We start from the raw sequence: 26798 nt of genomic DNA, 5'->3' as shown, positions 1-26798 counted from the left end.
CACAACATGAGGAACTGTATTGAAGGGTCGAGGCATTAGAAAGGTTGAGAACCACTGGGTTAGGGGATCCCGTAAGCATCTCTATTTGATTTGACCTGTTGCCCACTTCTCAGCACTCATTTAACCTTACTTAATTTTTTTTTTCCTTTAATCCCAGTATTTGCACCACTTACATTTATTTTACAACTTCTTCAGCATGTGGGTCTCTGCTCGTTGTTAAGATCCTTTATTTTAGTAACATTGCTTTTCAATTCTGAGAAAATTTCCTTAGTTCACATATAGATAGTGTAACCTCAAGATCCACTATAGTCAAATTATCTGTAGATTTAGTATTTGCTCAGACATAGTATATGATCACAATGCCTGGCATATAATAAATGCTCAATAAATATATTAAAAGGAAGAATATAACTGTTATATACTGTTATTTTTATTCTAATGGCACATTTAAACTCCAAAAAATACCACATATGTTGCTTTTAATGGCTGAACCATTGTAATAAGTTCTGAAATATTGTGATGTATAGGAAACTGTCATTTTGTTGTATTCACTTAGACTTTGAAATTACTGTATTAATTCTAATGTATAGCATATTAATGCAAAATCATACTAATTTATTAGAATCATAATTAGTCTTTGTAAATGTACACAAATAGTATTCATAAAGGCACTCCATACGTATCAGCTCAAACTAAAATGCATAAAGTGTTCACTGAGAAAAACAATGAATACTTTGCTCATAAGACAGGTGGAGTCAAATATAGTTTCATAGGGCTGTCTCCCAGAGATCAATACTGGAAGAAAATTCCCGTGTACTGCCATAAAATTTCGGAGACTTTTCATGGAGGAGAAGTGTTTCTTCAAGATGACTTCCACTGATGTTCTGGGCATTAAAATGATTTAGATTACAATATCTAAAAAATAAAGAAAGAAGGCTTTTTTTAGGACCAGATGTAGATGACTTGATAAATCATTTGCTTTCCCCCTGGGCTTGTGTACCTTTTATTATGGGGCCATAGATACTGGCACAACAGTGATGATTATTTAAGAGCACTGCTCACCAAAAAGTCTTTTATAACCAACGAAAGGAGGTTTAGTGCATATGAAGGTGTCTCATAAGGACCTTTAGGTGGTGCTCTTTCACAACATGCTGTGAGTCTGACAGTGAGAAAGTGAAGTGTGAAACCCTGACACCTTCACAGATTTGGAGGCAGCCGGGGTTCACGAGAAAGGTTCATCAGATGCAGTGGGGATTTGTAAAGTTGATGCTGAGACTATGTGGAAAACATCATTGTTGAAGAAGAAATCCATGAATATATTTCTAGAATGTGTGCCTTCTACCTTGACCCAAGAAAGACCTGGCTTTCTTGAGTGTCTTCAAAGTGCCATGTACCATGCTAGGGTACTAACTATACTCACCCCAACTTACTGAATTCTCCCAACAGCCCTGGAAAGATGGAATCATCCCATTTCACAGGTATGAAAACTGAGGTTCTAAAAGGTGAGATAACTTGCTTAGGGTCCATATGAATAGTAGTTGGCAGAGTCTGGATTTGGAATCAGAACTCATTTCTACTTGGAGTTCTGGCCTTTTCCTTTCTATGTCATGCTGCCTCTAAAGACAAACAATTTTCTTAAACACGTAAGCCTCAGGAGGATAGGAATCTAAATGCTTTATTCACTGCTTTTTCCTAGTGCCTCGACCAGTGCCTGGTACATAGCAAATGTCCGATATGTATTTATTGAATGAATAAGTGAATATGGATTGTAAGTCCAATTTTATCAAGAACATATCAATTTCTGGGATAAGACATCTATTTTGACTTGTGAAGGTTTCCAAAGCTGATTTCACCTTCTTTTCCTTCCTAATATGTTGCTAAAAATAACTGTAAGAGAAGAATATTCATGGTCATTTATATCTGACTTACGTCACTTTCAATTGTTATAGGTTATACACAAAAGATTACTGGCATAATTGACAAAATAAGTGCAATGATAGATATAAACTTGATGTGTTTTACAACATCCTATATAATAAAAGGACAATATGCAAATCAACTGAATGGCAGAATGACTGGTCGCTATAATGCACACTGACCACCAGGGGGCAGATGCTGAAAGCAGGAGCTGCCCCCTGTGATCAGTGCACTCCCATAAGGGGAGCACCCCTCAGCCAGAAGCTGGGCCCAAGCTGTCAGTTGGACATCCCCTGAGGGCTCCCAGACTGCGAGAGGGTACAGGCCAGGCTGAGGGACCCCGCCCCCCTGAGTGCACGAATTTCATGGACCAGTCCTCTAGTTGATTATAAAACAAACACCCTTTTGCCACCTTCCCTGGAAACATCTATAATACCTGTTAATGTTAGCATCCAATGAGGGATAGGTATTGATATTAAGTACTATAGAGATGTTTATCTAATACTTTTCAGCAAGAAGGAGATATTTTTTTTTCTGTCTACTTATTTCACCCACAACCTGGAGAGCCTCAGGTATGACATGTCACTATTTCTCTATTTCATATTTATTTGAGGAGACTCTATACAGACAAAGTCAGGAAGCTCTTGTTTTTTGTTGATTATTGTTTTTTGCTTTTGTTGTTTTTTTTTTTGTACAAATTAAAGGTAAGTTTGGCCTGACATTCATGGGTAAATCATAACTGTACTCAGGTGATATCTTAGTGACCTGACAAGATTAGGATGGATTTCGGACTTAATCAGGATGGCATCACACTAATATAAACTTGGTGGTGGGGGGGTGCCCTCTGGTGCTAACACAGACCTAATGACACCTGTATATTGATGAGGGTGCTGTTTCATAATTAATCCACTGTCCTCACAATCTTGGGGGGAAATAATAGGTCGGGACTGTCCTGTTCTTGATAGATGTGCCATTGCTGTCATCTGGCTCTGAACACCTTTGGGTTTGGTAAAAATTGAATTGTGATTGGATGTGTATTGTGATCAAACACTATCTGACTCATACATAATGTTTCCACAATACTATCCCTGAGACACCTGTGTTTTCTCCTGTTTCTTTGCATACTTGTTGTTCATTAGCATTTGACAATAAATATCAGTATAGAAATAAATCAGAATCACACACTTCTCCCTGAGGTCACTGATATTCCCACCTTAATTTCCATAAAGTTTCTTGCCTACTTCTTCTGAGTTGGTCCATTTTATCCCAATGGGCAACACATACTCAAGGCAATATGTGCCTTTGCTCTAATAGTTGGTTCTAGCTATTTAATATCTGTAGGCAAATTTTCCAGACTCTCTCTTCTTCTAATATGTGACACTCATTCTTTCCCTTTGGAGTGGCTGATTAACAGATGATGGTGGTTATAGTCACTTTAATGGAAGGAACTGGTTTCCTACCTACCTACCAGAGTGAAGGGGTTGTCAGAAAGAGAGAGAGGGAGAGGGAGGGAAACAGGGAGGGAGGGAGGGAGAGAGAGAGGAGAGAGCGAGAGAGCGAGAGAGAGAGAGAGAGAGGGAGAGAGAGAGAGAGAGAGAGAGAGAATGAATTTGTTGTTCCACTTATTCATTGGTTGACTCTTGGATGTGCCCTGTTAGGGGATTGAACCTGCAACCTTGGCATGTTGAGATGACGCTGTAACCAACCAAGTTACCTGGCCAGGGCTCTTACTTTAGTTTTTTAAGTACAGTGTATCAGGGAGGTGGTAGATATAAAATGAGGTTATCTCTGTGTATCTAGCATGCTGACTAAGACACAGGAATGCTCAACACATGGAAAATTATTTTTTCCCCCTTCCTGCTTGTTTTATCCTCTCTCTCTTTTTCCCCCCCTTCCCTTAAAAAGTATGCATTAAAAGAGAAAAGAGATGAAGAAGATTTAGTAAGAATCAGATTCTTTCTAAATAAACCCTATATTATCATTTAGTTCATTCTCACCCTCGGTTCCTCTAATCTCTGGTGCTTTGTATATTTTTAGTTTTGCCTCCTCTGCATCCCACTTCTTTATGGTAACTCATTTGCTTGACAACCACAGAGAAAGAATCACACTTACATATTTTAATTTGAGCACTAGATGTTAGCTTCATGTAGACTGGTGCTTTGCTTTTTTCAATTCTATTTTTCTAGTTCCTGGAACAGTGCTTAGTATGTTGGTTGAATGAATGGATGAATGAATAAGTGAGTAGCTCCCTGAGCTAATAGTCTCTGTTTCCAGGGCTAGTTCTACCTGAACTCAGCTCATAATCATGGTCATCTTGGCCACACCTCAGCATGAGTCTAGAAGAATAAAAAGGAGAAAAAGGGGAGCATAGAGCAGAGTATGAGGCCATTATTATTAATATTTACTAACTTTCTGAGCACTTACTCATCCTTACAACTTTACAGTTTCTATTCTTGTTGTTTCCATTTTACAAAAGAAAAAACTGAGGTTTAGCAAGGTTAAACAGCTCGCTGAAGTTAGTATAGCTAAGTTGTGGGACTGAATTCAACTGGGCTGACCTTAGAGATTGCCTATTAAACTACTCCAAAACAGACAAGGGTCAACTCTTACAGTGGGAGAAAAAGCAAAAATTGAGAAATAGTACAGGCTTGTGAGAACTGGCAGATGGGCATCAGTTATGTGTTTGGAGCCAATGGATGGAGGGGAAAGAGGCCTTGCTTCAGCTTCAGTTTTTGTTGCTGAGTCTATTTTTATTACAAAGCTGAGGACATTCTTGCTGAATCCTTCTGCAAGACTGATTTTCTTATTTTATTTTTAATTTCAGAATGAAATAGGCAATTTAGGGAAATCATACATTGTGGAGGGTCAATTTGATAACATACACCGTGGAAGGAAAGAAATGATGAAACTCACGTAGTCATTCATATGTTTTTCATTTGATTTTTGCCTCTTTATTTTATTTTTATTAAATATATTGGGGTGACATAGGTTAAGAAAATTATATGTTTCAAGTGTACAATTCTATGATACATCCTCTGTATGATTTGACCATTAATCTCGCCTCTCTCATATACTGGACCAAATGCTCCATGAGAGCAGGATCATAGGTGGCACTCTGCATTATTGACTCACTGACTTTGTATCCTTCTAGTTGACCACAGTACCTATCACTGACTGATCTTACAAAGGAAAGTTACTAGATGGGTAAAAGGATGATTTAGGCAAGGGAGAAGTGATAATGGATGGGCTAAACATGATTAAATGGATAAGTGGATGGAGGGAAGTGAGGAAAACAAAGATCTGTTTTGTTCCCACTATGTGGCAGGTATTATGTTAGAAACTTTATAAGACTTTATGTCCCTAAAGCCCATAAGAGGTCATTATTATTGTCTTTATTTTTACATGTGTATAGACGAGAGAGAGAGAGAGAGAGAGAGAGAGAGAGAGAGAGAGAGAGAGAGAGAGAGAAAGAGAGAGGCGCGCACTGGCAATGGATGGATGAATGGTAGATGAAACATATTAAGCCACTGAAGGGTCTCAGGTGACTGGCTAAATGATTTTTCCCAGTTTGTTATTGACCTTGAAATGGTCACTGCTGATTCAAAGGCCTGAATGGAATCGGAATCTTAAGCATCATTAGATTTCTAGCTATTTATTTAATGATACTTGCTTTTAATGATTCATTCTCTTTTATTACCAATATAGTTATTTCTAATTCTAAAGTAGTACTACATAATGGAGGGAAAAAGTTTTGCTTTAGAACATCTTGTAGAATCAACTAAATAACTGTTTTTATTATAAGGACTGATGGAAAAAGTGAATTCTAAATGGGACATTTCTGGCTCTGACTAATCTGTTAGATTTCTCTAATATGCTAATTTGTCCAGTCATGGCATACAGGATTCCCTCTGGCTCAGTGATGGTTCCCAGGTCAATATTTCATGAACTCAGAAATCTTACCACACACATACTTACCTTTGTGAAATACTCCAGAATCCCAGGACGTTCAACAATGTTAATGATGCCAAGAAGAAGAAGAAGCTCTCTAAATTGCCTTTGTTTAATGCGTTTGGAAACCAATTGCCTGTTTGGAATAAGTGTAATTGTTATTCAACAGCAGAGTTGTAAGTTTCTGTGAATATTTTATCATTCCACGATTCATAGAGCTTTATTCGCTTCAGTAATACCTACAAAGCAAAAAAGCTCATCTGAAACTCATTGTCAAAATTTATTTAATTCTGTAAATAACAGTAAAATGACAAGCAAAGCACCCAAGGTCAGAAAAACTTAATTTACATAACACAGTGTAAGTGCCAGAAGAACTGGGCTGTAAAAGTAACCCTGATTATCCTATTAATTCGCAGGAACCACATTTGTCTTATTCCTGTCTAGTATGTAGAACAGTGGCTGGCATGTAGGGATTGTTTAGTAAATATACATTAAATGAATGAAAAATATTTGCCATGACCAGGTAGTCTGTTGCATATGCTAATTGTAAGGTTATCAAGATAATATGTATAGATGTCAGATATTACATTATTTTGACAACTTAGATAAATCTAGTGTTATCTTATTATAATTACTCTGACCAAACTGGTATATATGAAACTATTAAATAAGTAAATATGAAATTATTTAGGATTCAAGGTAATTGTTTTTATTTTGCTCCTAAATTTTGACTTTTGCTTTGGATCTTTGCTATAACTCTGTCTCTCATTCCATATCCAAATCTCTCTCTCTCTCTCTATTCTTCTATCTTTATCTTTCTATCTCCATTATCTCTATCTTTAGCTATACATGTATAATCTGTTTACATCTATATTAATATCTCTATCTGTGCATCATCTCATTCTCTACACAGTTTTTCTTCAGTGAGTCTGAGATATTATTTAATACATTGTATGAAATATACTGTATTATATTATATATGCAATCGTTATTCTATGTAATGCCTTTAAAACAGCAATGGGATCCTAGTATTAACAAATACATTGCAGATATATAGTATTTCAGAATGTTTAAAAGGGTGTTCAAAAGAGAGAGCTTCAGTTCAATTGGGGTTCTGCATGTGCAGAATATTTTTTCAAATAATGAGAACAGAAATTGATCATCTTTGAAAAGTCAGATGTCAAGGTTTCTGGCATTTTATTATTATTTTTTTAATAGGAGCAGCTCCTACAATGGGTTGTGAAGAGGGTGTAGGATCAGAGCAATCAGTCTATATGCCAATAGACTTGATTTTCAGTGCCATCATTGGCACATGGATTGTGGGTTGCTTCCTGAACTAGAAAATGGTTCTTGGCCTCTCCCTTGACAGTGCATACTTTTAAATGGGATTTGAATTAAATGCTCTGTTCAAGGTTGATAGTCAGCAAGTGCATAAGTATGACAGTTGTGATTAATTGTGCCACTTCCCATTTAAAGCTGTTTCTCCTCTGTCATTTAACTTCTCAATGACTATTATTATGGATCAGCCATGAAAATTAGCTTTTGTCCGTTATAGTCTTGGACCTATAAATGAAATGTGGTATTGAGTTTAAAGCTATTTTGTAAGTTCTACTTTCCCATTTTATTAATTTGTGTTCCATTACAATAGAAATTTATGGTTTTATTGCTATATTGACATGATGCCTTTATCTGATATTTAGGAGCAGTTTCACTGATGTTTCTCTCAATGTCTGGCCATTGAATATTTTGTAGTCCTCTTAATGTGTGTGTGTGTGTGTGTGTGTGTGTGTGTGTGTGTGTGTGTTTGTAGAAACTCAGCATTAGGTTGTACTTAAATGGGAGGAGTTGGAGTGGAAGTCCATGTTGAGATAACATCACACATATTTCCAGAAAGAACTAATCCATCCTGTTAAGCCTATTTGAACAGTCCTATTTTCTTATTTCTCTTGAATTAATATCCCAATCATATTTCTGCCCTTTTCATTTCACATCAGCACTTTGCATGTCATTCGATTATATCATTTGATCACTGTGTTTCTCTGGCTAGAGTAAAAGGAGTTTGCACAGAGTATGCGATGCCTCAGAATTAACATGACATTAATTTTTCTTGGAGCATGAATTTTGGTCCATAGTAAGTAATTGAAAAGTCTATCTTTACATTATAATGAAGTCAGATGAATGAAAAGAATATAAATTCTGTAAGATCTTTAAAGATAAAACAATATTTCTAAAATTGTGTAATTAGAGCAAATACTGGTTTATTAGGAGACAGCACCAGACCCTGGGACATGCCAGTGTGCTTTTGTCTGTCACTGGGGATACTGAGGTGGCCACAGATGAGAAGCACTGTGACTTGGTATTATGGGCATTTGGGGTGACAGAAGAATGTCTTACTAGAAAGGCTAGAGAAAGGCAGTGGAAATTTTTGAGTAACACAAAATAAACTGTGAGTGGAGTTATTTAAAAATAATATGAAAGATTGCCCTATCACCGACCCAAACTCCTGATAACACTCTTATATTCCTCCTTAAATATCATTTTCAGAGTTCAGCTTTCTTCCTAATGCTGATCTTCACGCTAGCCCTATATTTTTGCCTTACTTAGCTATAATTTAACATTCTCTGTGTAGCTAATTTACATGTTGAGCTTCAAGGTAAAGGGAACCATCACCTGAATTGATAGTGTGGAACAAACATTAGCATCAAATTGGAAAGAGAGATTCTTTATAAAACCTAAAAGTTGCTTTATTTATATAGAGATTATCTATCTATACAAAGAGGTAACATTTGGGTATAAAAAAGCTATAGAAAGAGCATGGGCTTTGGAGTCAGAGAGTCTTTGGATGTCAATATTGTCTATTATTTAACGGTTTTGTTGTTGGGCATTTGCCCAACTCGACCACTTTAGTCTCGATTTCTTTTTTCTAAAATGACAATAATAGCTCTCTCACTGAGTTGTTATGGGAAGTAAAAGAGATAATAGATGTCAACAGTTGAACACAGAGGAGGCAGTCCATAAACATTAGATTATCTCCTCCCCATCCTGACTTTTAAGATAGCTCATCCAAAAGCAGGTAGCCTGAGCTTGATCTTGGGCCCATTTCCTGTCAGATATTTCTTCATGTTCTGTGTGCTACACTTTTTTCTTTTTATCATTATCCCAGGACTGGTTGTAAAATGTTCCATTTAACACTGTCAGTTGACTCAGCTCTTAGGTACTATAATTTTATTTTAGTAGCTTATAAACTTTTATTGTCATAATTCACATTTGTGCCATTTTTCATCTGCCATTTCTAGTAGCTGATTGAAATCAGGAGTATCCTTGCAAAAGGAGATAAAGAGAACACTTTAGGTCTAGAATGGGACTAACTAAACTTCTTCAAATCTTAGGTTGGTTGGATAGGAAGATTAACAACATGAGAAAAAACGTGCCCTATAAAGAGTCTGGGGAACAGTAAGTGACATTTGTTAATGCTCACAGTGAACCCCAGTTAAACATTTTAATGTTATAAGCAGCTAGTTAGTAATGAGTTTAGATCACTGAGATAATACCACACACAAAATATTTGTTCAGAAATCCCCCAAATATTTCTTGTTCAGTTAGAGTTATTTGTTAATTTTAAAAGAACCCCCAAAAACTAATTCAAAAGAATATATGCACCTCTATGTTCACTGCAGCGTTATTTAGTATAGCCAAGATTTGGAAGCAGCCCAAGTGCCCATCGGTTGATGAGTGGATATAAAAGTTGTGGTACATGTATACAATGGAATACTACTCATCCATAAAAAAAAGAGAAGGAAATCTTACCTTTTGCAACAGCATTGATGGACCTGGAGAATATTATGCTAAGTGAAATAAGCTAGTCAGAGAAAGACAAGTATATGATTTTGCTTATGTGTGGAATCTAGTGAACAAAATAAACTAATTCATGCACTTGGGGGGGCCGGGCTAAGCCGTCAGTTGGACATCCCCTGAGGGCTCCCAGACTGTGAGAGGGCTCAGGCTGGGCTGAGGGAACCCCCTGAGTGCACGAATTTTGTGCACTGGGCCTCTAGTATATATATAAATTGATTTCAGAGAGGAAGAGAGAGGAAGAAAGAGATAGAAACATCAAGGATGAGAAAGAATCATCTCCATGCACGTCCTTTATTGTGCTTCCTGCACACCTTTTATTGTGGATTGAGCCCAGTTCCCTGACTGGGAATCCCCCTGACCTCTTGATACATAGGTCGATGCTCAACCACTGAGCCATACCAACCGGGCTCAGAGCACCTTTTTATCTGCTAGATGGGATGCTGCCTGATTCACAAATCAAGCCAATTAGATCTTCAAATTTACTCAGTTGAGTTTTGTTTGTTAACAGATTGAAAATAAATGAAGTAAATATTAAACATAAGAAAATTACAAAACAAGTCTAAGGGAAGTAAAATGAAAGGAAATAAAGACGAGAGAAGAAAATCAATATATTAAAGTACCCATAGTAGATTTAATAGTTCTAAGAGCTGATTCATTACTCAAAAAAAAAAAGTAACAACAAGAGCCCTTGACAAATCTATTCAGAATATATAACAAAAAAAAATCAGAGAAGACAACAATGTTTAGTGATGAGTGTTCTATATTAATGTAAAAAATCTCATAGAAATGGGATAATTACCTAGGAAAATATTAATTGCCAAAATTGAACCAATAAGAAATGAAAAACATAATAGCAAGAAATAGTAGGGGAAAGTTACAAAGAATTATCTGCAAAACAGACATTAGGTCCTGAATGCACCTTTCAATTTTTATGGAAGAAATGAATCTTTCCTTTAGATCTTTCCAGAGTGTAGCAAAAAGATCATCAAGTATTGATGCTATCAAGTATTATTTATTTCTTGTAAGTAAAGGTGATTTAAAATTTAAAAATCTATTAATTAAATATACTATATAATGGCAGGAGCAGTAAGAAAATCAAAAGGCGATCTCAAGAGCTGCTTAAGAATCATTCAATAAAATGTAACCTGATTTGTTTAAATATCAGAAAACAAGAAATAGAAATTTTCTTGTACTAAAGAATACCTTTAAAATTATCTTTATAAATCTACAAATATGCTTATTAGAAAAATAAGAGAGATTAATATTAATCATAAGCAAGATAAAATGTGATTCTCTTCTGGTATTAACATTACCCTGAAGTTCTGTGTCCTGATAAAGACATAAAATATAAGAGCTAATGTTGGAAATATGGATAAAAATTATATTAAAGCCCTGGTTGGATAGCTCGTTGGTTAGAGCATTGTCCTGATATGCCAAGGCTATGGGTTCAATCCCGTCAGGGCACATACAAGAATCAACTAGTGAATACATAAATAAGTGGAAGAGCAAGTCAATCTCTCTCTCTCTCTCCCTCTCTCAAATAAATAAAAATTTTAAAAAATTATATTTAAGATTAGATAATTTTGATTTAAACCTAAAAGATCAACTAAAATTCTCTCATAAATTTAAAAAGTTCAGTGCAAGTTCTGGCTGGTGTGCTCAGTGGTTGAGCATCAACCTATGAACCAGAGGTCATGGTTCGATTCCCAGTCAGGTCATATGCCCATTGTGGGCTCAATCCCCAGTGGGGGCATGCAGGAAGCAGCTGATCAATGATTCTCACCCATTGATGTTTTTATCTCTCTCCCTCTCCCCTCCTCTCTGAAATCAATAAAAATATATTTTTAAAAGAAGTTCAGTGCAAGATGAAGACAAACATTAATAATCTTATGTAATAGTGATTATCTCAGTGAGTTGTAATGAGGGGAAATGATTCAGTTCATAACAGCAAAAAGAAAATGAGCATAAAATTCCTACAATAACTCTGACAAGAAATGTTCAGGATATATAAGGAAAGAAGAAAATTTTGCTAAACTGAATTTTTAAACATTGAATAAATAAAAAAGTTATGCTGTAGGTGTTGATGGGATATGAAATATTATAAAGGCTTTATATTTTTTCTAAAATTAACTTACCAAGTTTTACTTATTAAAAATAGAATTTGGGGAAAACTGATAAAATGATTCTGAAATTCATCTGGAAATATAAACCATAGGAAATATTATTATTTTTATTACTGCAGAATAAACCATAAGGAGAAGTATGATCAGTAATATCTGATATGTAATTTTAATCACCAAATTGTAATAATTACAAAGAAGATGATACTAAATCAAGAGATAGCTGAAACTGTTGGCAGCATATGGCATGGGTGAAATTCCTGTGATGCTAGTGGGAGTGGGGTGCTTGCAATATCTTAAGATAAAGAATTTTCTGAGACTTGCATTTCTGATTTCTTATAAAACAACAAAAAGGGAGGGTTTTTCATCACAACCAACTTTTCTTCAGCAATTGAAGACCTGGATAACAACCTCAACACTATAACTAGGAAGTCATGCTATTTATGAAACTGTCCTAAGACATTGTTTTGGAAATCCTCATACTCTAAGTAACGATAGTAGTCTACTCTGAACCCTAAGATTCATTCACCTCAAGCACACATGGTATTATTTTCAGTGCTACATCATATTGCTTTCTATTCAAGGCAGATTTCCGCCATCATTTTTTAGAGGAAAAAACACAATATTTCCTCTTTTTTACTAATTACTGTTTAATTTTGAACATAATGGAAGTTTTCAAATCTGAAAATGTGCCTTTTGGAATCTTTCAAATAATAGTTGAGCACAGTAAGCAATTATTTCTCTCAGACTTGGTTAGTTTTCTTTTTTTTAACGTTAGTTTTTCTAATGCTAGTATCTATCAATAATCCAAAATTGTTGAGACAAAACTGAAATGGATTTTATACCTCAGTTTATTTTAGACACATCTATGCTTTTTGCTTGGGAGCGAAGAAGTATGCAATTAAAAAGATGTAGCAGTCTTTCTCCAGGGGGGATGTGCTGAGGTGCCGCGGGAAATAAACCCTGTACAGTGAAAAGAGCTTTGGTATCTGGAAGCCACCATTGCTATGTGATTTAGGCAACTTATATAACCCTCTGAGCTCATTTTCTTCTTATATATGATGGGGCTACACATACCTACCACCAAAGGATTGTTGTAAAGATTTAATGAAATAATATCTTTGTGAAATGCATATAGCAAGGTCTGCATGTAACTGACACTTAATAAATGTTAATTTCTTTCCTTCCTCCTTTCAGTAACCTGATTTAAATGCTTCATTTGAGATTCATAGCTCTCCTACCTGAGTTAATTTTTAAAACACATTAATTTTCATGATACCTGAAGGAAATAATACCTAACAACTATATTCTACTTTGACTTTTCTGTCATTTTTTCATATTTGTCTAGTAAGTACTCAGACGATCACCTTTATTTCACAGATGAGGAAACAGAGGCACAGGGGGTCTGAGCTGTATTTCAAAAGTCCTTTAAAGGAGATAGAACAAATGCATTGGATAAAATGGGTGAGCTGAGATGGGGTCCCAAATCTGCAAGAGCTCAGTAGTTTGCTCTCATAACATTGTCTGCATGGACACTTTAATTTGCATTTCCACTTCTTGGGAATTGTGGATTAAAATGAAGTCAGTTTGCTGTTTTTGGAGATACTGTGCCTTTCAAAATTGTAGAGAATTCACAGTGCATTGTTCACCTGATCTGCACAGAGAACTGCATGGGTGATATTTGGGATAACAAGCTTTCTTATACTGTGAGTTTCTCCTCTTGAAGAGCACTGGGAGGTAAAAACCCATCAAAATAGTGTGTTCTCATGATGATTTCAATGAATTATCATGGAAATGAGTTTTAGAAGAGAGGTAATGCTTTGTGATAATAGCCCGATAATGTCATTAGGCATGAACTGTAATTGTAATAGCATTAGTCAAATGAATATATCTGATATTAATTTCAGTGTCAACTATTTCTATAAGGCTCTTCTTGTTAATTAAATATCGGACTTGGTATTATTAATTGAGTACTTACACATAGTAGGAACCCAGTATGTATTTGTGAACTGAATTAATAAGTCAATCTCTAAGTGGAGCTACTTAAAATAGTAAAATGTTTAATTTAAATCATTTTATGGATATACCAGGAACTGACTTTGCCCAATATTTGCTTATTTGTAAAGTCTGTTCTCTTATTTGCAACTCCAGTTAGCTAATGGTGTAGACTTATTAATTTCAGAATTTGAGAAGAAAGCTTTTCTCAATTTTTTTGCACATTTGGAAAGAAATAGCCTGTAAGATTTACCCCAAATTACTTTAATTCAAGAGTAGAGTTAGTGCCTTTCTTCCTGTATCTTGTAGTCTTTACACCATTTAAAAATCTACTGGGTAGCTTCATACCTGCCTTGAGCACTTGAATGTCACTGGGCAAAATAATGCTTCAGGTACTTTGGTTATCATTATCATTCTTTATCATCACCAATATTAGCTGGGCCTTCAACACTGCCAATGATACCGTTGTAATTAACTTAGTTATTAATAGGAAAGGAACAAAGGGAAAGCCAGATACTATAGGCATGTCATTTAGGCAGCTTCACCAGGAAACTACAACTTTACACTCCCCAGGGGTCCAACAAAGGGGAGATGGATGCATGCCCAGTGAAGTTGAGGGGACTAGCAAAGGTGCTTATTGTCAGTCACACTTGGGAACAGAGATGGTTGGCCAGAATGGGTGTGGCCACTGCAAGTGCATGAAAATTTGGGATATTTAATCCTCTGAACAAAGCAATTTGCCCTCTTGTTGCTCTTGTGCTTTTGGGACCATTGGAACTCTTGCTGCTTGGGGTGTGCTCTCCTGCATTTGCTGTGGGCCATGTGGACCACCCCTACACACACACACACACACACACACACACACACACACACACACACACACACACACAATGGACTTCATCTAGCCTAATGCTGTACTGGACCCGGCTCCAATATGGAAAGGAAACTCCTGATGCTGGTTTTGCTTCTAGCTGTACTGAAACCCTAGCTACACTTCTTCTATGACTGGACTAAGAGAAACGGACCCTGGAAACCCAGGGATGGAATTCCATACAAATAAAAATCACTCATCTTCTCATGCAAGTCTCAGAAAATTTATTGAGGAAAAAGACCCCCCCCACCCTCCCACTTCATCCATTATCACCAGCATCTTAACATTTATCTTCTAAATCAGCTTTACTTACTCTTGCAATGAGTTCATATTCCCTTGTTCTCCATATTCATTCTCATCCTAATCCCCTTTTGCTCTCATGATTGACTTGCTGCTTTATAAAGAAAATTGGGAGCCTCGAAAGGAAGGCTCCAGCATCTTTCCAAAACCAGAGCTTCACCCACTTGCACCAGCACCATCCTCTCTTTTCTCTTTGTTTCAGTGCAGGGAAGAAGTATCCATTCTTTGATAGGTCAATCTCCCTTTTTTTTTTTTTAAATGTATTTTATTGATTTTTTACAGAGAGAAAGGGAGAGGGATAGAGAGCTAGAAACATCGATCAGTTGCCTCCTGCACACCCGCCCCCCCCCCCCCCCGCCCCAACTGGGGATGTGCCTGCAACCAAGGTACATGCCCTTGACCGGAATCGAACCTGGGACCCTTCAGTCCGCAGGCCGACGCTCTATCCACTGAGCCAAACCGGTTTTGGCATCAATCTCCCTTCTTTCACTTGCATTTTTAACTTCTCCAGATATATTTATCTGTTAAATATGCTCAAGATTTCTCAAATAAGAAAGTATCTTGAACCCACATCCAAGTTTCCCAGATAAAATATAGGGCTCATAGTTAAATTTGAATTTTAGAACAACAGTACATTATTTTATAGGATAAGCATGCCCTGAATATTGTACAAATAATTTTTTTGTTTATAGTATACCCACAATATTTCATCAGACATATTTATACTAAAAATTATTCACTGTGCACCTGAAATTCAATGTAACTGGGTCTCCTATATTTTTATTTGCTAAATCTGGCAAATCCTTTTACATCTTTATCCAGCCACCATTTTATTTAAATCTTCAGTGCCAACTTCTTCAAAAAAGGTGTTTAATGCAATACCTTTATTTGTTCCCTTACTAGGTATTTCTTTACCCTACTACTACGACCAGGTCCTCATTCCCCTGTCACCACTGAAGTGACTCTTACTAAAGTTATTAGTGATCATAATTTTGTTAAATCTATGAATACTTTTCAGTCTTCATTCTACTTGATCTCAGAGTAGCATTTAATACAATTTACTAATTCCTGCTTGAAATAACCCTCTCTCTTGTCTTCAGTGAAATATGCATACACACATATGTATGTATATGAATATATATATACACACACACATATGTGTATAGATCTGCATTTTTCCTCCCACATCTCTGGCTGCTAATTTTCTTTCCTTGGCAGGCCATCTCTCCTCCATCTAACCTCTAATATTGAGGATTTTCAGGTCTAGGTCCCGGGCTCCTTTTTCTCCTCATTCTTAATACTCACACTAGGCAATTTCATTCACTTCTCTGGGTTCAAATGCTATTTTTGTGCTAAAGATTCTCATATTTATATATCTGACCCAGATCTTTTTTCTGAGCTCCAGATATTTCTATATGGATGTCAAACAAGTATGTCAAACTTAATGTGTTAAAAAAATGAATGGGTGACAAGTTTTTAAATCTATTCATCTTTTAGTGTTCTCCATTTTAGAAAATAGAAGCTTTGCCTACCCAGTTTCTCTTGGCAGAATTTGGAATGCCTTCTTGATACCTCTCCTTTTTGTACCCTACTGCCCCCTGACTCTAAGAAAACTATCACTAAGGACTATTGATTCTACTTTAAAAATCAAGCTTATATCCATTAATTTCTCTCCATCTGCTTACTTCCTCATTAATCCATCACTATCTAGATTTGCCTGGGTGACTTCAGTTGCACCCTTCTTACTACTTCCCAAACCATTCTTTTTCTCTTCCAAATTATATTGCATCCACAATGATCTTAAAGCCAAATAGGTCATGCCACTCACCTGATGCCTCTATGAATTCTTATTACCTTCAAATTAAATAAATCCCTGTAAGCCAAGGACCCTGCATGATTTTGTTTCTAACTTTATGTGATTCTCTCCTCATATTCTCTGAATATTTACTGAATATTTTTAGGTTACTGACCTTCTTTGAGTTCCTCTGATGTACGTCTTGATTCTCTACTTCCAAGCTTTGGTATATGTGCTCCCTACCGGAAATACTTCACTCCTATGCTTACCAAGCCAAATACAACCCATCCTTCTAGTGTCGATTTTAATCACATTTCCAGGTACTCTTGTGTAGACATGGATGTGATTCTAACTATCTAGATTTCTAAGTTTGCCATGCAAAGGGACCTCCACTAATGACATGGGTACATGAGGCCAAGAAGAATCTCAGAGCACTGCTTTATTTTAGCTCATCCCAATCTAGACTTGGAATTGAAGTTGAATAGGATGATTGAGCTCTGCATTTATGGAATACACTTTTTTTGAATAATTATTAAAATGCCATACCAGAATATCATATCCATGACAATCCTAGCTCACTCTGAAAATGTTGAAATCTCACTCAAATTGCAACAGCAACAACAAAATCATTTTTTTGTGCTTTGATTTATCTGGTTCTTTATATTTAGTTTCTCTTCTCCTCATAGAATTCTTGGAAGATATTAGTGACACCATGTAAGAGAAGGAGAAACTGAGTCTCAGAAAGTTAAATAACGTGCTTAAGATCTCACAACTTTTTTTTTTTAAGTTTAAATTCAGGTTTATCTGACTCATAGTTGTGCCCTTTCTACCACTTGTGAGCCAATAGCCATGAACAGTTGCTTTCCATAGTCTGGAGGGTAATTTGGGCTCTGCCCTGATACTGTTATGAACCCTAAGGCCTCTGAGCAGCTCCAAGGGTTTCTGTAGAGGCGAAGGTTAAGGGTGTAGAATAAATTGTTTCTGAAATGAATAACCCCATTGTACAAGGAGGGCTCTGCATGTAATTCCGACTGAGGAACATAAGCAGGGTTTGCCCATGGGAACTGTTGGGGTCCTGCCTAGTTAGCCACAGGAACTCGGGCAGTAAGCCAGTTGACAGGCAGTAGAGTTTGGCCGACTAAAGATAGATTATGGGGAAGCAGGCCACTTCTTTTCCCCTCTGGCTTTAAAAACCTGTCATCTCAAAACCCATGTGAAGTTGGACCCAAGGCTTTCATCTGAATTTGAAGAAACACATCTCTGGAAAAATAAGCATGGGCCTGTGAAACCCAGATGAGCACCTTTCCAGATGCATAATAAATATTTTCTTCTTTCAAGTTTACTGCAACTGCAAACTCCTCTTTCAAGAGTGACTAGGTGATTCATGCTGACATGGCTGTCAGGGGCCTCAATAATCATAGGTATTTAAATGAGAATTTTAAAAGATCATATATTTTTTTTAAATTTAAATGATCTTGATGGGAATTAAACAGCTAAATTCTTTGTTCCTTTCCTGAATTCTGAGGAAGAAGGACTAGCAGGGACAAAAAGATGTATACCTTGACCTCTTGATTCTGTCCAATTATCCCCTTTCTCTTAGACATTTTGCTTTGGATCTTTCAATCACCTGCACGTCCATAACAAAGATGTCATTTTCCACTGAATGCTATTTTGTTATTTTTTGTCAAAAGGTAAGCTCGAACTCATGTGTGAGAAAATTGATCTGGTTGCTAATGGGATATAGTTGAAATAAGCAGTTTGACTGACTTCTTCACTCCTTTATATTAGCATTGCTACTTTTAGATAAACTATTCCTGAAATGATTAGTGTAGGAGGATGGGTTTAGTCTTGTATCTTCTCCTTTAAAGCACTCAGAGTTAGAGATCCCAGAAGGATCAGTTTTCTCACTTGTACTGAAAATGTCACTCTAACAGCTATCTGTCTGCACAGTCAAGTTTTGAGAAATCTTTTGAATTTACCGCATTCACACCATTCTCCATCATGGTGCTAAAAATGACTAATGTAGCTTGGAGACTGGGAGACTGTGATAGCTGATTATCTTTTCCAATCATGCACTAACACTCACACACTCTCATATGCACACATGCTCAGCTGACATGAATCCGTAAATGTTTAAAATATCCTATGTGCTAAATGGAATGTGGAGGCATGTGGGGTGCCTAAACATATTGTGATAGTGTTGGTTTTATTATGGTCAGCTCTGTCAAAAAATTGGTCTGGTTGTTTGACTAAACTGATTTTGTTTGTAACCAAATGGGCCACTATAATATATGACTTATTTTTATATTTAAAATAATCTCTGACATTGAAATTTTCAAATGCCTTATTTAATTTTATCTTCTTATCATCTCTGAGAAAAGTGAAGTACAGCATTTCCTTTTTTAAATAAGAGGAAATAAGACAGATGATGACTTACCCAAAGTCAGGCATAAGGTCAAAGGACCCCTCTCTTTTAAGGGCTCTGATTAGTCACTATAAGTCAGTATGGGGTCACTAGATCCAAATCATGTAAATGAACTTCACTTTTTTTTTCTTGATAAATGCTAAAGGGACTGTCATAAACAAAGCCATATACTATTCTGAGAAAAACATATGACAGTGTGTCTTGTGATGTCATTCAGGGAATGATGGAGAAGTGTGGAGGCTAAATATAGTAATTAAATGAAGTGGGAGCTGATTAAATCCCAAAGGGAAGGGTTAGTTGATTGTCATTAACTTGCAGTGAGGTCTTTAGGAATTTCCCATAGGCTCTATTTTTGGTTCTGTCCAATTCAACAATTTATCAATTACCTGGAAGAGTCTAGTTACTTGTTTCTAAATTGGCACATGATGCAAAGCTAATAAAGAAGTGAATGTTAGTAATTCAATGGATGACAGAATTAAGTTTTTAAAATGTGTTATTTAGGATGATGAGCTGACATTTATTAAGGATAAATATAAATTCATGTGTTTAATTAGAAAAAAATTGTGATAAGATGAGTGAAACTGAATGGGGAGAAGCTGCTAAAAATAGAAAATACTTTAGGTTTTAACTGACCATAAGCATGATGCACTACTGAAAAAGTCAACACAATCCCTGTTGGAATTCAGAGAGAGAGAGAGAAAGAGAGAGAGAGAGAGAGAGAGAGAGAGAGAGAGAGAGAGAGAGAGAGAGAGAGAGAGAGAGAGAGAGAGAGAAGGTTAATCAACATGACATATCCATCATCTTGAGTATTGTGTTTGATTCTGGAAACCATATTTTAAGAAAGATACTGACAAATTGTTGCTTGTTTAATTGATGGAGGGGTTTTTATAGTGAAAAATCAGGTAATCATGCAATGTGAGAAAACTGGGGTAGTTTGTCTATAAAATAGAAGAGGATCATAACAGCTCTTTATTGAGCATTTACCATATGTATTAATTACTTAATCCTCAGAAAAACATGATGCATTATTTATTGTCATTATTAGCATGGAAACTGAGAAGGACACATAGCTAGACTATCTGGATTCAACTCCAGAAGCTACTTTCTTAACCCTGTTTCACATTATTTCTTTGAATGTTGATCAGATGTGTGAAGAGTTGCTATGTGGACAGAAAATTAGACTTTTTTCTGTGGAACATAATTCTCAACAGATAGGCAGACTCAGTTTGGCTGCTTTTCTGATCAAAGTCTCTATGGGGAAAATTTTCCAAGATTATTGGTTAATCAATGCACAATTTCTCTTTGGTTGCATAAACATGATTTCTGGTGAATTACAAGGAATAAAGGACCATCCAGATACCCCTATTTACACAGGATTTACCTTTTCTGAAGATTATCTATGCGAGCTATGATGCATTATTAAATTTGGCCTCATGGAAAGACCTAATAAGAATATAATGACCAGTTTGTTTTAAAATACACTAAAGAAAGACAGCAGGGGGGGGCGGTCTCATGAGAAATTACATTCTGTAATTACCTCTTCCTATCAAAAGAAAGACAATTCTCAGAAATTAATGAATACAGCAAGAGTCCTTTCCTATTTTAATTGCAAAAGTGGAGCAATTAAAGAAACTACACTGGCAAAACCCCTCTTCTTAAGGTTTTTGTCTTCCAGTTTTCTAGTCATCAAGTCAATGTAGATATAAACATACCATAGACCTATTTTTACCTTCTGAGATGAGATATACCAACTCCACCAGCAGTGCCCCCATGAAACAACCAAATCCATTGAACAGGGTCAAAAAATTCATCAAGGTTCTTCTGATGGTACTTGGAACAAATCTGTATGATATTACAGTGACTAAGAGAAAAAGAGGTCAGAATTAGAACAGCCTCTTTAACATACTTTCACAGATACTGTTCAAATTAGTGTTGATTATATCTCAAAGAAAGGTTACTGATAGAATTAAAATTACTACAGTAAGATATATTTTGGTCTTAAAATTTATAGATGTCTACAAGGAATAAAATATGGCTAAATATGTCCTTGTACAGCTACAAGAAAAATTTGATCAGTTAGTGGTTGGGTGTGCCAATATACTACGTAGCCATAAAAAAGCATGAAAATTTGCCTTGTGTTACAATCTGCATGGCCTTGAGGGTATTATGCTAAGTGAAATAAGTGAGATGGAGAAAGACTAATACCCTATGATTTCACTTAAATGTGGAATCTAAACAAAACAAAACTCATAGATACAGAGAATAGAATGGTGGCTGCCAGAGGGGAGGGGTGACAGGCGGTAGGTAAAATTGGTGAAGGGTATGAAGAGGTACAAACTTTCAGTTATATAATAAGTAGCTGATGGGGATGTAATGTACAGCATGATGATTATAGTCAGTAATTTTATAGTGCATGTTTAAAAGTTACTAAGACAGTAAATCTTGTAAGTTCTCATCATACATACATACAAATAAACCCATCAAAATTAATAATTTTTCATGGTGACCTATGGTAACTAGACTTACTGTGTTGATCATTTTGCAGTGTATTCAAATATCTATTCATTAGGTCATAATGTTATATATCAATTATACCTCAATAAAAAAAGAAAAAGTTAATTAAAATAATTTTTGATACTATAAATAGATGAAAATAAGTATGTATAATTTTGAACATACCATATTAACATAACTACTAAAATATGTATGAAAATCTAAGGCATATATGCTGAAATATTTATGATATATATTATATCTGGGATGTAATTCAACATTATACAACAAGAAGGAACTTAGTATGCAAGTGAGGGTAGAGATAAAACAAGTTTGGCTGTGAGTTAAAAATTGTTGAAGCTGGAACATGGGTACAGAGGAATTTATTACACTAATCTCTCTCTTTGTACATGCATGGCGAAAAAAATTGTAAGAAAATAGATTGAATAACAGGAACAGTTTTAACTTTGAGTGGTTGAATTATTGGATTTTTACTTTGTCTTCTCCTTTCTTTTTTGTACTTGGCAAATTTTATTACAATGAGAGATCATAAGTAAACATTAAAGCTCATTTAAAAAAGAAAGGTGGTGCCCTAGCTTGTTTGGTTCAGTGGATAGAGCATTGGCCTGCAAACTGAAGGGTCCCGGGTTCGATTCTGGTCAAGAGCATATGCCCAGGTTGTGGGCTCGATCCCCAATAGGCAGTGTGCAGGAGGCAGCCAATCAATGATTCTCTCTCACCATTGATGTTTCTCTGTCTCCTTCCTCTCTGAAATCAATCCAAAAATATATTTATATTAAAACAAAAAGAAAAGTGGTGATAAATCAACATATTGTGAACATTAAACTTTTAGTTTCCTTCTCTATAAAAAGAAAAAGAACTTTCTTCTCTGGAAAATTTCACTCCTGGTTTAGCAGCTGCTTTTTACCCCAGTAAATGTACTTGTCCAGCTCTTTTACTTTTTTCATTATTTTTAAAAAATATATATTTTTATTGATTTCAGAGAGGAAGAGAGAGGAAGAGAGAGAGAGAGAGATAAAAACATCAATGATGAGAGACAATCATTGATTGGCTGTCTCCTGCATGCCCTACACTGGGGATTGAGCCCACAACCCAGGCATATGCCTTGACCAGGAATTGAACCATGATCTCCTGGTTCATAGGTTGGCACTCAACCAATGAGCCATACCAGCTGGGCTGTCCAGCTCTTTTAAACCAACTTACTAATCCTATATAGTAAAAGGGTTACATGCAAATTGACCCTAATGGCGGAACGACCGGGCATGACCAGTCACTATGATGCACACTGACCACCAGGGGGCAGATGCTCAATGCAGGAGCTTCCCCCTGGTGGTCAGTGCATTCTCACAGGGGGAGCTCTGCTCAGCCACAAGCCAGGCTGATGGCTGTGAGTGCAGTGGCGGTGGTGGGAGCCTCTCCAGCCTCTTTGGCAGTGCTAAGGATGTCCGACTGATGGCTTAGGCCCGCTCCCTGAGGGCCTAAGCCGTCAGTCGGACATCCCCTGAGGGCACCTGGGCTGCCAGAGTAATATATGACTTCCAGCTTAGGCCTGTTCCCCCCGGCAGCAGGCCTAAGCTGGCAGGTGGACATCCTTGAGGGGTCCCGGACTGTGAGAGGGCACAGGCCGGGCTGAGGGACCCCTCGAGTGCAAAAATTTTTGTGCACTGGGCCTCTAGTACATAATATAAATGTCAAATGGTTATTCCTGCATTCCGTTAGCATTTCTCTTTTGTTTTCTGCATGTCCTCCACATGTTTTCATTTATCATCCAATAAACATTGAAAGGCATCCCTATCTGTGCCCTAGGAAATGTGCTGAGTACTGTAGCTGAGGGTAGGAAAAGGCATGGGCATTTCTTCCCTGGATTTTAAACTCTGAGAGGGCAGAGAGCAGAGATACTAAGGGCAGTGCTAAACAGGCACTTAATACCACACATACTTATTGGAGATGAAGATAATGATGGTGATAAATAGAATACTGTGGAGAAGGACGCCAATATTGGTGGCAAGGGACTGTGGGTACCCCAGCTTTCTTGTGCAGTGCAAAATCACCAGCAGGAGCCTAAGGACATGCTGCAAGTTTTTTTTTTTTTTTTCAGGAAGATCCAAAGGACAGTATGAGAGAAATGTTGAAGAGGCATTGGGAAGAAAGGACTCACAGTTATAAAAAAGATTTGGCTTATGAACTTTCCTCTCTATAAATATGAAGAGACAAACAGTGGGCAGAAAGACTAAGTTGGGTGATTTCTTTCACTGAGAAAAAGCAGAACGTACAATCCCATTATTACTCTGCTAGTTAATTATTAATCCTATGCTTTTCTCTTGCTAGAACTTCTGGTGTGGTATATAATTCATGAACACACTTTGCCAGCCTCTGCCTGCTGGTTAATCTCTCTTTGGTGTCATTTTAGGCATTTTTAAAGCCTCCAGTTTGCTTTTATGGGACTTAGCTTTACAAGTCCTCGGGTCTCTATATTCAGGCATCTTCTTCATGTTCTGATCTTTTTCAACTTTAGTAATCATCAGCTTGATTTTTTGGGCTCCATGGTACTCCTTTTAGTACACTATGCTATGGGTATTATCAACAAATCTGTCACTGCTCTCAAATTCTCATTTACTATGAAGACACAGTAAAAACTATTCAAAGTGTATGTAAAAGCTGGTTTTCTTGCCAATGAGAGCTGAAATGTGCCTCCAGGTAGAGGCTGGTTAGTGTTTGTAAAAATGTCCCATCACAGAGCATGCAGAAGCTACAAATTATGGGCCATAACCACCTTCTCGAGGCACCCCGTACTGGGGACTCATTGCTGGAAATTACCTTTACACCAATTGTTTGTAAACAGTTAAAATGTGTTTATTGTGTTTGGTAAGAAGTTATTTTGACCATGTGGAGAACTGCCAATGTCCAGAAAATTGAACTTTATCTAATTACCACTTTCAGGTCATTATTGCTTTCTCATATCTAAAAAGCTTCATATTTGAATCTCATATTATCCAATTATATGACCTAAGAGAACTTATGTGCTATCATCTGCCAATTTTTAGGCCATTTCCCCCTATTATTCAGTTATCAGTTCCTTTATCATCATCACACCCTCCAGTTCTACTCCTGCAGTTTTGACATACATATAGATTATCCTTCCAACCTTCCATTTTGCCAAATCTTGGTTTTTCATCCCTTGTACTCCTTCCTTTTCAATATCATTGTCCTCCACTCTACTTTAGCCATTCACTGACTCTTGTACCCCAGACCAGGGTTGGTGAACTATGGTCAGGTAAGGTCCAACTTGACACCTATCCTATAAAATAAAAGGATAATATGCAAATCGACTGAACGGCTGAACGACCAGTCGCTATGATGTGCACTGACCACCAGGGGGCAGATGCTTAACACAGGAGCTGCCCCCTGGTGGTCAGTGTGCTCCCACAGGGGGAGTGCCGCTCAGCCAGAAGCTGGACTCACAGCTGGTGATTTTAGCAGAGGTGGCGGGAGCCTCTCCTGCTTCTGCTGCAGGCGGGCAGTAAGGAGCGAGGGGTCCTGGACTGCGAGAGCCCCAGACTGTGAGAGGGATGTCTGACTGCCAGTTTAGGCCCGATCCCAATCCCCGGGTCTAAGCCAGTAGGCAAACATCCCCCAAGGGGTCCCAGACTGCGAGAGGGTGCAGGCTGTGTTGTGGGACCCCCCGCCCCAAGTGCACGAGTCTTATGCATCGGGCCTCTAGTTTATAAATAAAGTTTTATTGGAACACAGCCACATCCATTCTTATGACTGATTGTATATGACCGAGTTGAGTAGTTGTACCAGACTGGTATACAAAACCTATTTGCTATCTGACACTTTATACTAAAAGTTTATCAACCCATGTCTTAGACCAATAATTGTAACCACTCCATAATTTCAACTTTGTGTATGCTTCTTTGATTACCACCTTCCATCTTCTCAGCTTGATCTTTACTACTCAACCATACAAATATTTGTACACCTCCAAAAACTTTACTCCATTGCTCCTTTTATTATTTTCACCTCATGTCTTCACTACTCTTTTTATCCAAGTTAACTTTCATGGTCAATTGTTATAACCATATTCCTTCTCATAGTCTCCTTCCCTTGCCTACCTCGTGCTTTCTAGAACTTGATTGGCAAAACAATTCACTGTCTGCCATTTCTGCTCTTACATCCATGCAGCCTAATGTGGCTGAAGAAAAACCTGTAACCATGTTGTTCAAGTCACTTTAAATTCCTGCCCATAAAACTCAAATGGTCTCCTAATACTTCCTGACAAACATTCTATATCTCTCTAGTTTGTTCACTCTCCCATTGTCCTAGAGAATAATTTTATAATTCTGCACCCTACATCACTGAACAAATGGGATCTAGAATGACTTGTTTGAGAAAGACACAAATCTGCTCATACTACCACGTTTCCTGGTATTTGAGTTATGGTGGTTGTGGTAGAAAGAGCTATGAGCTGAGTCTGGGACTCTAAATTTATGTAAAAGATGATAAAATGATGATAATAGCAATGATAATAATAACAGCACATATTATAGCTGATTATTATTGAATGCCATCTACAAACCAGACATACTGCTTTTTCCTTTACATAAAATATTTCATTTAGTCCTTACAACAACATTCCCTATTTTACAGATGATGAGAAAGACTCATAAATACAGAATAATTTTGCCAAGGTCACTCAACTACTCAGTGGCAAAACTGGGTTTTAATTCAGATCTGTCTTACTTTAAGACCATAGATACCGTATTTTCCGATGTATAAGACGACTGGGCGTATAGAAAATTTTCCTGGCTTAAAAAGTCATCTTATACGCCGGAAAATACGGTATTAACCTTATGTTGTACTGCAAGAGTAATTCTTGATTTTACATTTCAAAACACCTTTCAACACTTTGGAATTTAACTCAAGGAGTAGTCTACATTCCCATTGATTGTTACACTGATGCTGTGATATAAAGAAGAATTATAATTATTTCCATTTTAAAAATCAGAAAGGTGAAACTTAAAGGTTAAATTAATTCTCAAGGTCACACTTGTAATA

General features: G+C 36.8%; 1 protein-coding gene across 1 annotated transcript in view; it reads right to left on the bottom strand.

Moving 5' to 3' along the window:
• Positions 1–760: 760 nt before the first annotated feature.
• The window catches only part of SLC15A5 (solute carrier family 15 member 5), a 77661-nt gene continuing 51623 nt past the window's right edge, over positions 761–26798 (bottom strand). Inside the window, exons 7-9 of the mRNA XM_008140455.3 lie at positions 20956–21087; positions 5893–6001; positions 761–915 (exon numbers count right to left, since the gene is read on the bottom strand). Of these exons, the coding sequence (XP_008138677.2) occupies positions 768–915; positions 5893–6001; positions 20956–21087 (389 nt within the window). The 3' untranslated portion in view covers positions 761–767. The remainder of the gene's footprint in view (positions 916–5892; positions 6002–20955; positions 21088–26798) is intronic.

Source organism: Eptesicus fuscus, chromosome 7, assembly GCF_027574615.1.
Source record: "Eptesicus fuscus isolate TK198812 chromosome 7, DD_ASM_mEF_20220401, whole genome shotgun sequence".
Classification (NCBI taxonomy): Eukaryota; Metazoa; Chordata; class Mammalia; order Chiroptera; family Vespertilionidae; genus Eptesicus; species Eptesicus fuscus.
This window is presented reverse-complemented; position numbering and strand designations above follow the sequence as displayed.